This window comes from Sebastes fasciatus, chromosome 6 (assembly GCF_043250625.1).
Source record: "Sebastes fasciatus isolate fSebFas1 chromosome 6, fSebFas1.pri, whole genome shotgun sequence".
NCBI classification, from domain to species: Eukaryota; Metazoa; Chordata; class Actinopteri; order Perciformes; family Sebastidae; genus Sebastes; species Sebastes fasciatus.
Genome location: NC_133800.1, coordinates 35,366,281 through 35,380,685, shown reverse-complemented (window position 1 = coordinate 35,380,685; position 14,405 = coordinate 35,366,281). Strand labels below are relative to the sequence as shown.

The 14,405-nt window shown below is 41.8% G+C and overlaps 1 protein-coding gene and 2 pseudogenes across 2 annotated transcripts in view; 2 read left to right on the top strand and 1 right to left on the bottom strand.

Moving 5' to 3' along the window:
- Positions 1–14,405, bottom strand: part of LOC141769944 (SH2 domain-containing protein 3C-like) — a 46,781-nt gene that overhangs the window by 4,233 nt on the left and 28,143 nt on the right. For both annotated transcript variants that reach the window (XM_074639477.1, XM_074639478.1), the window contains 3 exons: positions 2,745–3,187; positions 2,510–2,625; positions 1,778–1,949 (listed from right to left, as the gene is read on the bottom strand). In XM_074639477.1, coding sequence (XP_074495578.1) covers positions 1,778–1,949; positions 2,510–2,625; positions 2,745–3,187 — 731 coding nt within the window. The remainder of the gene's footprint in view (positions 1–1,777; positions 1,950–2,509; positions 2,626–2,744; positions 3,188–14,405) is intronic.
- On the top strand, positions 4,492–14,393 carry LOC141769946 (UDP-glucuronosyltransferase 2B31 pseudogene; annotated as a pseudogene).
- On the top strand, positions 4,509–9,364 carry LOC141769947 (UDP-glucuronosyltransferase 2A2 pseudogene; annotated as a pseudogene).

The window sequence follows — 14,405 nt, the reverse complement described above, 5'->3', positions numbered from 1 at the left end:
TAATGACAATTTAATTTAGCTCACACTGGTATTTCAGCCGATTAGACTGTTGTCAGACTATTAAATAGGCGTTATCAGTTGCTAGCGACCTCTACATGCTTTTTTTGCCTAAACCTAAAAAAGTTGTAGTTTTGTTGTCTAAACCTAAAGAAGTTGTAGTTTTGTTGTCTAAACCTAAAGAAGTTGTAGTTGTGTTGTCTAAACCTAAAGAAGCTGTAGTTTTGTTGTCTAAACCTAAAGAAGTTGTAGTTTTGTTGTCTAAACCTAAAGAAGTTGTAGTTGTGTTGTCTAAACCTAAAGAAGTTGTAGTTTTGTTGTCTAAACCTAAAGAAGTTGTAGTTGTGTTGTCTAAACCTAAATAAGCTGTAGTTTTTTTGGCATAAACCTAAAGAAGTTGTAGGTTTTTCTAAACCTAAAGAAGATGTAGTTTTGTTGCCTAAACCTAAAGAAGTTGTAGTTGTATTGCCTAAACCTAAAGAAGTTGTAGTTTTATTGCCTTAACCTAAAGAAGTTGTAGTTTTGTTGCCTTAACCTAAAGAAACTGTAGTTTGTTTTGCCTAAACCTAAAGAAGTTGTAGTTTTGTTGTCTAAACCTAAAGAAGTTGTAGTTGTGTTGTCTAAACCTAAATAAGCTGTAGTTTTTTTGGCATAAACCTAAAGAAGTTGTAGGTTTTTCTAAACCTAAAGAAGATGTAGTTTTGTTGCCTAAACCTAAAGAAGTTGTAGTTTTATTGCCTTAACCTAAAGAAGATGTAGTTTTGTTGCCTAAACCTAAAGAAGTTGTAGTTGTATTGCCTAAACCTAAAGAAGTTGTAGTTTTATTGCCTTAACCTAAAGAAGTTGTAGTTTTGTTGCCTTAACCTAAAGAAACTGTAGTTTGTTTTGCCTAAACCTAAAGAAGTTGTAGTTTTATTTGCATAAACCTAAAGAAGTTGTAGGTTTTTCTAAACCTAAAGAAGTTGTAGTTTTATTGCCTAAACCTAAAGAAGTTGTAGTTTTATTGCCTTAACCTAAAGAAACCTTTTTGTTTGTGTTCAAAACATGATGTTTCGTTCAGTTTTACGTTAGAACGTGTTGGTCTTAAGTTTCACTTTTGCAACGTAGTAATGGCAAGTTTAATACAAGTTTTCTGAAACGTGAGGTTTAAATATGCAAATGAGGCATTTTCTAATGCTACCTTTTGGTGAATTGATGAGAAATCTACAGACGCAAATAGACAAAGTAGTAAAATAAACACCTAACTGTGTGTTCTTTCCAATAGTCTGAAAGAAGACATGTTATGGATGCAAAATAGCCCCAAATCTCTAAATTGACCAGTGCATGAAACACAATGTTTTTCTGTCTAGGATGTTTATTCTGACATGGAATAAACTAAAAAAGGTAATTTTACATGATATTTCTTTATCTCTTTCTTTCATCTTTTTATCTGCTGACATAACCTTGCCATGTCATGCTGCCCACTTTGACATGAATAAACATTATAATATAGCGGTTTTATAGCACCAATCAAAGATATATAGTGCTGCAGTATTACGTACAGCCGTGCCCGTTATTGGGTTAGGGGTTATTCTGCAGGTTTTATTGCAGATGACTGAACTTGAACGAGGTTATAGTTTATGATACTGATACCTTAGTCAGTCAGGGACATCTGCTGCACGTTACGCCCCCCCTCTCTCCCCATCATTTCATAACTCCAGTGTGTGTGTGTGTGTGTGCGTGTGCGTGTGCGTGTGCGTGTGCGTGTGCGTGTGCGTGTGCGTGCGTGATGCATGTTTACCTGCGGCAGCTCTAAAGCTCTCATGACGGCTGCGAAGCCGAACATGTCGCCCATGGTGCTCTTGAGCTCGGCTGCGATTTGGATGATTTTGTGCAGCAGGCCGGCCCGCTCCTCGGTCGTCCCCGTGCAGCCCAACACGTCCACCGCCAACATGATCGCCATGGTCTGGAACCTGCAGGAGGGTTCAACGTTAAAGTTTAGCCTTTATTACAATCGTGTCGTCATATTGAACCTACTGTATATCACCAGCGATACAACAATCATATATTGCTTTAGGAGGTAAATTATAATCTCCTCTCACGAAAAGTCAACACTAACAACTCCATAACACGTGGATGAACAATAGAGAGACGACTTTGCTCCTCTTAGATTTTTACTATAAGTAAGCACCAGAGGAAAGGTCATGCTGTTACCTAAATCCTCTGTACAGCTTCGTTTTACACCATTCACCTGCACTCAAACTGCTAACGTTTAACATGTGACATGACAGCTTTTTAAATCTAACACGCCATCACATTTTTGTTTATAAGCCAACGTTAGCATGTAAACATGAGTGCACAGGGCTCTACAGTGTGAGTTCTGATGCCCAATACATTTTCATGAATCAATAAAAACTGCAAGTTTTTGTGTGTTTTGTAGGTGTGCATGTGGAAAACGCGAGGACATATTATACCTGCGCCACCCTTTACCGTTTAGCAAATGTCTTATCATGTGAAGGCAGCTTTAACTCACCTCTCCAGCAGGTCCAGTCTCAACTGTTGGCCATGTGGCAACGTGAGCAGCTCCATCCCAGAGCTAACTCCCATCGTCCTTTGCACCTCCGGAGTCACCTCCAGAATTCTAGCCACCTGGGAAACACCAGTCAAGTATACTTAAGTACAATTTCGTTAAGTATATCCCTGATAAGAATATTCTAAATAGCTCCTGTTAATCTAAAACTATCGATCACAGCAGCTTTAAACGGTACCATGCAGTCAGCCTTGGTGATGTGTCTGGCCGCCGTCCTGGGGTCGACCTCGACCAGCAGCTCCTTCACCCTCCGCAGGATGCCCACCTCCAGCGGCTTATTCTCCTTGGCCATCAGCGGCGACTGGTACCTGCTCGGTCTGAAAGAAGAGGCAGTCTCCACCACCGGCGAGAAGTACACGTTCCCGTCCTCCACCCTCAGCGGGTCGACGACGCCCACCGAGCCTTCCTCCACCCGCAGCCTCTCCACGTAGCTCTGGGGGCCGGGGTACAGCTCCGTGTAGCAGCTTCCACCTGCATCAGAGGACAGAGAGTCCAGGTCCAGGTGAGGTTGGGGTCTGTGGAGGGTGCTGCTGGGGGAGGGCAGGGGTCGGGCGGTATCCGAGCGCCTGGAGAGGGACGGGGATGGAGCCACGCTGCTGCTGGGGCTTCTAGACTGAGGGGCTGGAGATGGAAGAAGAGAGGGAAAAGCAGAGTTTATGAACTCTATAATAATTCAGTCCACTTTTACTCTGTCGGCCCATCAAATGACTAAAGTGTTAGTCAGTAGGGCCTAAGATGACGCCCAAGATGACGTCCTCAAATGTCTTGTTTTGTTCACAACTCAAAGATATTCAGTTTACTGTCATAGAGGAGTAAAGAAACCAGAAAATATTCACATTTAAGAAGCTGCAATCAGAGAATTTAGACTTTGTTTTCTTCAATTTTTCCTATAGTTGGTGATAAATTTAATAGTTGACAACTAATCGATTAATCGTTGAAACTCTATTTTAACTCAGTTTTCAAGAAAAGCAGAAGAAAATGTCTTTAATGCATTAACGCAATCTAATTTTCGGAGATTGTAGTGGGCTCAGTTGTAAAGCTAGAGTGAAGATACTGGCATCATATGAAACTAGAAAACCTGACGAATCCATCGGTACCAACCATGTCATACTAGCTTGTCACAAAGGAGTTCATAGTCCTGGAACACACACGCAGCAAAGTTGGCTTTTTTTGTAAAAGGCAGTTTGTCCTTTTTTCCTGACAAAAATCCTTCACCTCCGCTTCTGTGTGAAACATATTTGTTTTAATGTCTCAGGAGAGAACATATCGACTGTTTTAAAGTCAGTGAACAAGGTCATGTAGTTCATGTAGTTCATGTAGTTCATGTGTTAGTACGCTGTTTGGTTACACGCTGATAACCTTCAAATTACATCACACTGTCGTAACAACCATGACTAAGGATATCTGTCTACTGTATGTAGGTGCAATGTAAAGATGATTAAATTCAACTGCCTTCTCTCCACATTCACATTTTATTTCTATGTTTTTTTTGTTGGTTTGCTGTATAATTATTTTGTTAAATTTTTCATTAGATTTTTTTAAATCAAATTTTTTATTTCCTCTGGTATTTATCATAACATCAATATATATTTTTTATTATTATTATTTTACTTGTACTATTCAGTGTTTATTATAGCTGCCTCTGAATACTTTAAGGTCACTGCTCACCAAAATAAACGCTGCTGGAAATGTGATTTATTAAGGATTAAAACAAACAAACAGGTTAAATTTTCCTTTGTTCCATATTAACCTGCTACCAGAGATCAGTCTTATCTCAGCACTACACCTTGCGGTCGAGGTCCAAGTTTGCCAAGTGAGAATCTCTCTGATTCAGATTGTGTAATCAACCTGCTACTACTGCATACTACACACACACACACACACACACACACACACACACACACACACACACACTGAACTTTAGAGTCCGGTTCAGGCTAACACCCTCCGAGCTGCTCTGACCGTTTAGAGCTACACGACACTCACTCAGCCGTCTGCAGTGAGGGAGGCTGGACGGACAAACAGCAAGCTTGTAAATCGGTTGACTGGGGACGGCTCTTAGGTGAGTTTAGATCAACGAATCGAGAAAGTGTTTTATACAGGCTAAAATCTTGGGGTTACTGCTGGTGGTGTGTTAATTTAAAGCTAAAAGCATGTTTACTGATGTTTCAGCGCAGGTGTTTTGTGTTCGTGTTGCATGAGTGTTACAGCTGAGTACTTGCAGATGGACCGTCTCTAGAGACTTCCAGATGTTTTCGTATTGACAAGCTCAACAGCAGCAGGCAGGCTGCTCTTTATGAATGTAAACGGTGCTCATTCACAACTCCTAAAGTTCATCTTATAAACTATGAGAAGAAAATCTGATTTTAAGAGGTTTGGATGAGCCGACTCACGGCAACAGGAAACCACAAATCAGTCAACGTTAAATTAAAGCAAGAACATTGAGGAAGTATTTTGGGAAGAGATGCGTATCGGAGTACAAAAAGTGCCTCGGGTTTCCTGTGAACAGAAATGTCAGGGTCTTTCCTGCACTTGTATTTATTACAGGTAGTCCTGGCTATTTAATGCATTGCTCTCAACTCTCACATTCACAGTAAAAGTTATAAATTGTTTAGCTAAGAAAACAGCCCACATCATTAAGTGATGCACCGGTCTCAAGGTTTGTTTGAAGCACTATTCTTGTTAGCACCATATGTGAGAAGTGAAGGAATTCTCCCTCAGAGAATCGTCACCTTCATGCGTGTTGGTTTATCTTCTAGGCAGCTGCAAGCTCAGAGTTAAAATCATAAAAGATTACAAATTAGGTTATCAATATCAATTTATTCCGCAGATACATTCATCAAAGTTGCACAGAGTTATTACAGAAGTTCTGGATTCATCAATGTGTCCCTGATACCATGTAATACAGTGTTCAGTTCGCAGTGAATGAACCCCGAGCTCTGCTATACATTTACTTTTATACACATTAGCAGGCGAACCCTGGGGGAGGGGTCAGGCTTTCTGCAGACCCAGTACTTTTCCATCCTATGTCACAATACATCTTCGTGTCTACCTACATCTGACTCCATCTTACACAACATTGTCTGCATCAAACATCCTGTCCCTTCCCCCATCCGCTGTTAACCCCAATGCCCTTTCATCCTTGTAGCTGTTCTTTTTACAGGCCCACTCAACATTCCATTACGAGATCATTTCATGTGATCATTCTTGCCTCGTCTTACATCAGTCACTTATCTGTAGACAGTCTAAGCCTAGTAGTTAACACCAAACTCGCTAAACTCCCAACATAATCAAGTTTGTTACACAACAACAGTTTTATCATGATATATTTCCAACAGAAGCTTATTCGACCTTGCTTGGACCTTGTAAGTACAAAAGGCAGCTGATATTACACCCCCCTTTTTATACTTCGACACCTATCATTACTGAGCGATACATGAACACAAAGCGGTGAAACCAGAGAGAGGGAAACATCTACCCAATCCAAACAGCTTGTTGTACTGTAAACCTCCTGGGAGTAAGTGGCAGGAATTCCCACACTGCTTGTGGTTGTGTAATCTGGAAGTCATGTAAGTCTTGGAGCAGTGTGCGTCCGTTTTGCTGAAAAAATCCTTTGTGGAAGGATCTTACAGTGCTTTGCATCCGCTTCTGTTTTATCTGCACTACTGAAACGATTAACAGTCTTTGCTCTCAACATGTGAGTAGGTGGAGTTTGTTCCTCTCAGAGCCGGAAAAATGATGCTGTTGTGTAGAGAATATGACAATAACCGTGTGCTCTGGTGCTATTTTGCATTGCCTATCACACAACAGTCTTACTCACCAAAGTCAACTGGACATTTGGCTTTTATCTTAATGGATTAAACAAATAAATGATGATTGAAAAGTCATTTCAAACAAGTGGTTAAACATTTGCATACGTCTTACTGCAAGGATCCACGTAAATATCGTTATCTGCCCATGTCCACAAAGGTCCATGTGGACCTCTGTGTGGAATGCGATCCAAACTTTAAGATTGTGCACGCCATCAGTGCATGTGAGGACACATCAGCAAATACCCAATGCAGTATAAACAGAAACCACATGCATGCCTGCTAATTATACCGGGCCCTTTACGCTTGATTAGATAAGCGTCCCTTTCCTTTGACCAACATCATCTTACGTTGTGATTTTCAAACTAGAACAAAGTACTTTTTTTTGAAAACTTGTTCCAAACTCCCCACCAAAATTAGTTGGAAAGACTCTGTGGTGATAAAAAGACCATTTTACATCTGCCGTACTTACAGTACATCTCCAGTTTTTTTTTTTTTTTTTTTAAGTTTGTTCGAACTGTCAACCGTCCTCTTCGATATGACTGTCCTCCTGCAAAACAGCTTCCAAATACCGGGCTGCACCGATGAGACTAAAATGAGAGGATCTAGAACGACAGGTGTTGCATGATAAAGATGAAACATGTTTCTGCAATTGCATGGTGCTTTTAATCTTAATTGATTCTAATTTTATATCAGGTAGTCTAATCTACAGTTTTAATTCTTCATGAGGTTCAACACCTGTGCAACACAGTAAGTCACCTCATTTTTATAAACCATTAATCATACTTTGCAAATGAGTCCAGCTTCCAGATTTATGTTCGGTTAATTGTTAAATTGCATACTTTTGAATTCAACAAGCCTTGTTGAGAGAGACAGATCTAACATTCTTACAATTGTTGTCAGAATCTCTTCCAGAGATGTACCGACCAATCTTGGTGGCACTTGCGGTGCTGCTCGGCTCTTCACCCTTGGTAAAAGGAGGGAAGATCTTGGTGTACCCTGTGGATGGAAGCCACTGGATCAACATGAAAGTCCTCGTCGAGGAGCTCCACTCCAGAGGCCACGAACTCACAGTTATGCGGTCATTGGACAGCTGGTACATCAAACAAGAGTCCCATCTCTACAAGTCCATCACGATAAATTCCTCTTCTGGTTTTGATGAGGAAGGCTTTGGGATGTTTGTAACCAAAATGGTGAACATGCGGCAGCAAGGTGCTTCGCTTTGGGCTCGTATATCTGTAGAGTATGAACTGGTGGAACAGTTCTATCAGATAAATAAACAGTTGATTCAGTTGATGGGGGAGATGTTTGAGAATACCAAACTGATGCAGAGCCTCCGCGACGCCAAATATGATATGGTTCTGACGGACCCTGCGATTGGTGCAGGGGTGCTTCTGGCTCGCCGTTTGGGTCTTCCTCTTGTCTTCAACGTGAGGTGGACTATTCAGGGCGAGGGACATTACGCAATCGCACCTTCCCCACTGTCATATGTCCCAATACCTGGGTCCGAACTGACTGACAAGATGACGTTTCCCCAGCGGATCAAGAACTTATTTTACTTTTTCTTCACACGTCTTCAAATTTGGTATGTCACAGAACCGAACTACACACCATTTGTCCATCGTTACTTTGGAAATGATGTACATTACATGGAGCTGTTTCAGGCAGCAGACATCTGGCTGATGAGGAACGATTTCACCTTCGAGTTCCCACGACCCACAATGCCAAACGTCGTCTACATGTCAGGATTTCAGTGCAAACCCTCCAAGCCCCTGTCTAAAGAACTAGAGGACTTTGTCCAGAGCTCCGGTGAGCATGGCGTCATCGTTATGACATTGGGAACCCTGGTAGCAAAACTTCCCGAGGACATCACTGAGGGTATTGCCGCCGCTTTCGCCCAACTTCCTCAGAAGGTGATATGGAGGCACAAAGGCAAAAGACCATCCACCCTCGGCAACAACACCTTACTCTTGGACTGGCTGCCTCAAAATGACCTCCTGGGTCACCCAAAGACCAGAGTGTTTGTGGCCCACGGAGGCACCAATGGAATCCAGGAGGCCATCTACCACGGCGTCCCCCTGGTCGGCCTGCCCCTCATGTTCGACCAGCCTGACAACTTCTTCAGGATGGAAGCAAGAGGCGTGGCCAAAGTCCTGGACATTGCAACTGTGAACAAAGACAACTTCCTGGAGGCGCTGAAGGAGGTGCTCTATGACCCAACCTACAGGGAGAAGATGAAGACGCTGTCCAACCTGCAGAGAGACCAGCCCATGAAACCAATGGACCGGGCCATGTTCTGGATCGAGTTTGTCATCAGGCACAAAGGAGCGGCACATCTGAGGACTGAGTCTTACAAGATGTCCACAATCCAGTACTATTCGATTGACGTGGTGGCGTTTCTATTGGCAGTTATTTTGCTAGTATTTACCGTTTTCATTTATGCAGTTAAGTTTTTGTGGCGTAGAGTTTTTTCTGGAGGCAAAATCAAAAAGGAATGATGGATGCGCTGCAGGATGCGTCACATTTTCTGGATCCGGATTTCTTGTAAAAAAAACAAAACCAACATTTGTAAACTGTTCTGTAGAGAGCAGGATACAAACAGCCTTACACTGGTACCACAACATGCAACATGAGTGCAGCTGAATGCGCTCACAAACCTCATATTGTTTAACGACTTCAGCTAAAGGAGGTCATGTTTCTGTTCTGTGTGTTTGTGTGTTTGTTGAGTGAAGCTTTCAGCTTTTAGTCAATATCCAGGAATATCTTTTGAAGGATTTCTTTCAGGTTTTTTGAATAAAGTATTCTCACAAACTATTGCTCTTGAATGAAATCAAATGAATGAACAAATGGCATATGTATCTTGTGATTGTCTATCACTATGATGAGTCAATAATTGTTCATGATTTTTGGTGAGTATGTTGATGTTCATGTTCCACAAATTCATGTTTTCCAAATAATGATTTCAGGCTGTAAATAAAAACTAACAAAATGATTTAGTGAAGTTTTTGTTTTACATATATTAAGAGTTTGGTCTAATGCATTGCATAACAGTGGAATCTTTTTTATATATACTTTCGCATATATTCAATGACTCACAGTATTACATAAATAGTGTACAAGTATACAATAAATACACAATGAAACATGGAAAATATCCCTATTAATGTCATAAAAATGATTCCAACTATATTGTATTTTAAAAAATACAAAACAATTTTCGCAATTAAATATTTAACTAATCACCTGTACAGATCTGATTAAGGTATGTGTTCTGTGACAACTTTTTAGTTTTTAAAATGTCTCTTCCTTTTTGCCTTATTTTCAAGAAGGAATTGAAACAAACATTTCATAAATTAACACATTCTGTACATAGTTTACCCAACCCGCAATTTCTGTTGTCATCTTTGTCCAGTTATGTATCAAACATTTTATAATTTGTTAGGAAAGTGACAAGGTACATTTATTCAAGTACTGTACTTAAGTTACATTTTGAGATACTTTATGCTACTTTATACTTTTACTCCACTACATCAAATATTCTACTTTTTACTGCACCACATTTGTCTGTTAACTTTAGTTTCTATTTACTTTTGAGATTCAGATTACTAGTACAAAATATATTCAACAAATAAATTATGATGTATTATTATGGATAAAGATAAAACATTATTGATCCCTTAGTGAAGTCCACAAACTACCCAGCAGTATATTCTTTATACTAAAATATAAGATCACCTTTACCAGCTGCAACATTATACACTCTAAGAAAAATCTGTAAAAATACGGGCCAATGCACCGCGTTAATATGAAGGAATTTTCTGTTTTACCTGTATTTTTAAAACCGCGTTGCATTGTGGGAACAATAACCTCCGCTAACGCGAAAGTTGGAAGAGGCAGAGACCATCACACACGGCAAAGTTTAGTTCAAATTTCGGATTTGGAGAAACCTTTTCTCACACTTCTGTGGTAAAAGAAAATCAACAATTAATGTCTAACCAAAATGATTTATGTTAAGGACTTAACGTTAGCTCAGTATCGATTTGGTTGGAAAGATGTTTTTGTTGTTTAGTTCATCTGTTGTCGACCATTAACGTTACCAGATACGCCAGGAATGTTTTGCTGACTCATTTTGAGACTAACGCAAGTTTGGTATTATAATTTACGTTTTACCAAAGCTTATATTTTAGACTTCAGTGGACGTCAGGTAGAGTTAGCCCCAGTTTTAGCTTCAGGTGGTCCGCAAAGACTGATGACGTACAAATGCTAGCATTAGTGTCTGTTTTCCCTCCAGAATGTAGAGGTTGAGCCTGCTATTTGGCTCGGTACGGAGGATATACTGTAAATTTACATAAATTTCCATTTTAGGGTTGAAGAAAATGTCCGTAAACATAACGGAAACGTACTGGTAATTTTCTGCCAGGACGTTATCTGTTTTTCTACGGATTGTTTTCTTAGAGTGTAGGGATGAACACATTAATGCATCAATAATTATAATATCTACTGTATTATTCTGAAAAAGGCCGTTCTGTATAATGAATACTTTTACTTTTGGTACTTTAAGTATATTTTGATGTTGATACTTTTGCACATTTACCTAAGTAAACATTTGATTCCAGGACTTTTACTTGTAACAGACTATTTCTACACTGTGGTATTACTACTTTTTATTGAAGCAAAATATTTGAGTATGTCTTCCAACACTGTTTGTTAAAATGTTCACTCTCAAAGTTGTATTTTCGGCCTTAAAAAAGAAAACAATGGACCATACAACTGTAAGTAACATATAGATGCTAATAGAGTGCTCCAGGGATGGCGTATTTTTATAGGCCAACCAGGAAGTTAGCATCCTCCTGGTTCCATCGACAAAAAGCCGATGGGATTGTTCCATTGGGTTCTGGATTATTGCAGAAAATGAGATCTGTGACAAACAAACGATTATGACATTTACACATTTTGTTCAGCAAGATAATCTTCACAAATGAAAACCACTTTAATGATTGAAATACCGCAGCGGGTGTTCTATACAGTTCACACCTGCCTACGACTTGCAGTTAGTACACCGATCAGCCATAACATTATGACCACCTGCCTAATATTCAGTAGGTCCCCCTTTTGCCGCCAAAACAGCCCTGACCCGTCGAGGCATGGACTCCACTAGACCTCTGAAGGTCTGCTGTGGTATCTGGCACCAAGCCGTCAGTAGCAGATCCTTTAAGTCCTGTAAGTTGAGAGGTGGGGCCTCCGTGGATCGGACTCGTTCGTCCAGCACATCCAACAGATGCTCGATCGGATTGAGATCTGGAGAATTTGGAGGCCGAGTCAATACCTCCAACTCGTTGCCGTCCACATGATGTAAAAGAAAACGTGATTCATCAGACCGGGCCACCTTCTTCCATTGCTCCGTGGTCCAGTTCTGATGCTCACGTGCCCATTGTAGGCGCTTTTGGCAGTGGACACGGGTCAACGCGGGGACCCTGACCGGTCTGCGGCTACGCAGCCCCATACGCAACAAACTGCTCCTCACTGTGTGTTCTGATACCTTTCTATCAGAACCAGAATTAACTTTTCAGCAGTTTGAGCTCCAGTAGCTCTTCTATTCGATCAGACAACATGGGCCAGCCTTCGCTCCCCACGTGCATCAATGAGCCTCGGGTCTGACCCTGTCGCCGGTTCACCGGTTTTCCTTCCTTTGACCACTTTTGGTAGGTCCTGACCACTGCAGACCGGGAACATCCCACAAGAGCTGGAGTTCTGGAGATGCTCTGACCCAGTCGTCTAGCATCACTATTTGGTCCTTGTCAAAGTCGCTCACATCCTTACGCTGGCTCATTTTTTCTGCTTCCAACACAAGTTCAAAGTTCAAAATGTTCACTTGCTGCCTAATATATCCCCCCCACTGCCAGGTGCCATTATAACGAGATAGTCAATGTTATTCACTTCCCCTGTTAGTGGTCTTAATGTTATGGCTGATCAGTGTATATCTTTGTTATTCCTCTTTTGAGAGGTGAGCTAAACACTTGTAGAAAATAAAAATTTGACAGGTTTGTGCGGTAGCTCTATGGAGTTCCCAGTGTTAGCCGCCCATCACTGTTTGTCACTGAAAACTATCTATAGTCATCAAAAACCTTTCTAAAACTATAAGTGGCTGAAATTAGACAACTCTGTGTTCTATTTTTAAGTTCTTTATGTTCAGTTGTTTAAGTTGATGCATACTCTTGAACTCAAGAACTGTAAAGCCTTGTTCAGAGAGACAGATCTAACGTTCTTACATCTCTTGTCAGAATCTCTTTCAGAGATGTACCGACAGGTCTTGGTGGTACTTGCACTGCTGCTCTGCTCGTCACCCTCGGTAAAAGGAGGGAAAATCTTGGTGTTCCCCTTTGATGGAAGCCACTGGGTCAACATGAAAGTCCTTGTTGAGGAGCTTCACTCCAGAGGCCACGAACTCACGGTGATGCGGGCATCAGACAGCTGGTACATCAAGCCAGAGTCCCCTTACTACAAGTCCATCCATATGGATTCCTCAGGTGGTTTTGGTAAAGAACGCTTTGGGTCATTTGCAACCAAACTGATGAACATGCGGCGGCAAGGTGCTTCACTTTGGGCCCGTACATATCTGGAGTATGAACTGGTGGTACAGTTCTATGAGATGCATAAGAAGCTGATTCAGATGGTGGAGGAGTTATTTGAGAATACCAAACTGATGCAGAGCCTCCGCGATGCCAAATATGATATGGTTCTGACGGACCCTGCACATGGTGCAGGGGTGTTTCTGGCTCACCGTTTGGGTCTTCCTCTTGTCTTCAACGTGAGGTGGACTATTCAGGGCGAGGGACATTACGCAATCGCACCTTCCCCACTGTCATATGTCCCAATACCTGGGTCCGAACTGACTGACAAGATGACGTTTCCCCAGCGGATCAAGAACTTATTTTACTTTTTCTTCACACGTCTTCAAATTTGGTATGTCACAGAACCGAACTACACACCATTTGTCCATCGTTACTTTGGAAATGATGTACATTACATGGAGCTGTTTCAGGCAGCAGACATCTGGCTGATGAGGAACGATTTCACCTTCGAGTTCCCACGACCCACAATGCCAAACGTCGTCTACATGTCAGGATTTCAGTGCAAACCCTCCAAGCCCCTGTCTAAAGAACTAGAGGACTTTGTCCAGAGCTCCGGTGAGCATGGCGTCATCGTTATGACATTGGGAACCCTGGTAGCAAAACTTCCCGAGGACATCACTGAGGGTATTGCCGCCGCTTTCGCCCAACTTCCTCAGAAGGTGATATGGAGGCACAAAGGCAAAAGACCATCCACCCTCGGCAACAACACCTTACTCTTGGACTGGCTGCCTCAAAATGACCTCCTGGGTCACCCAAAGACCAGAGTGTTTGTGGCCCACGGAGGCACCAATGGAATCCAGGAGGCCATCTACCACGGCGTCCCCCTGGTCGGCCTGCCCCTCATGTTCGACCAGCCTGACAACTTCTTCAGGATGGAAGCAAGAGGCGTGGCCAAAGTCCTGGACATTGCAACTGTGAACAAAGACAACTTCCTGGAGGCGCTGAAGGAGGTGCTCTATGACCCAACCTACAGGGAGAAGATGAAGACGCTGTCCAACCTGCAGAGAGACCAGCCCATGAAACCAATGGACCGGGCCATGTTCTGGATCGAGTTTGTCATCAGGCACAAAGGAGCGGCACATCTGAGGACTGAGTCTTACAAGATGTCCACAATCCAGTACTATTCGATTGACGTGGTGGCGTTTCTATTGGCAGTTATTTTGCTAGTATTTACCGTTTTCATTTATGCAGTTAAGTTTTTGTGGCGTAGAGTTTTTTCTGGAGGCAAAATCAAAAAGGAATGATGGATGCGCTGCAGGATGCGTCACATTTTCTGGATCCGGATTTCTTGTAAAAAAAACAAAACCAACATTTGTAAACTGTTCTGTAGAGAGCAGGATACAAACAGCCTTACACTGGTACCACAACATGCAACATGAGTGCAGCTGAATGCGCTCA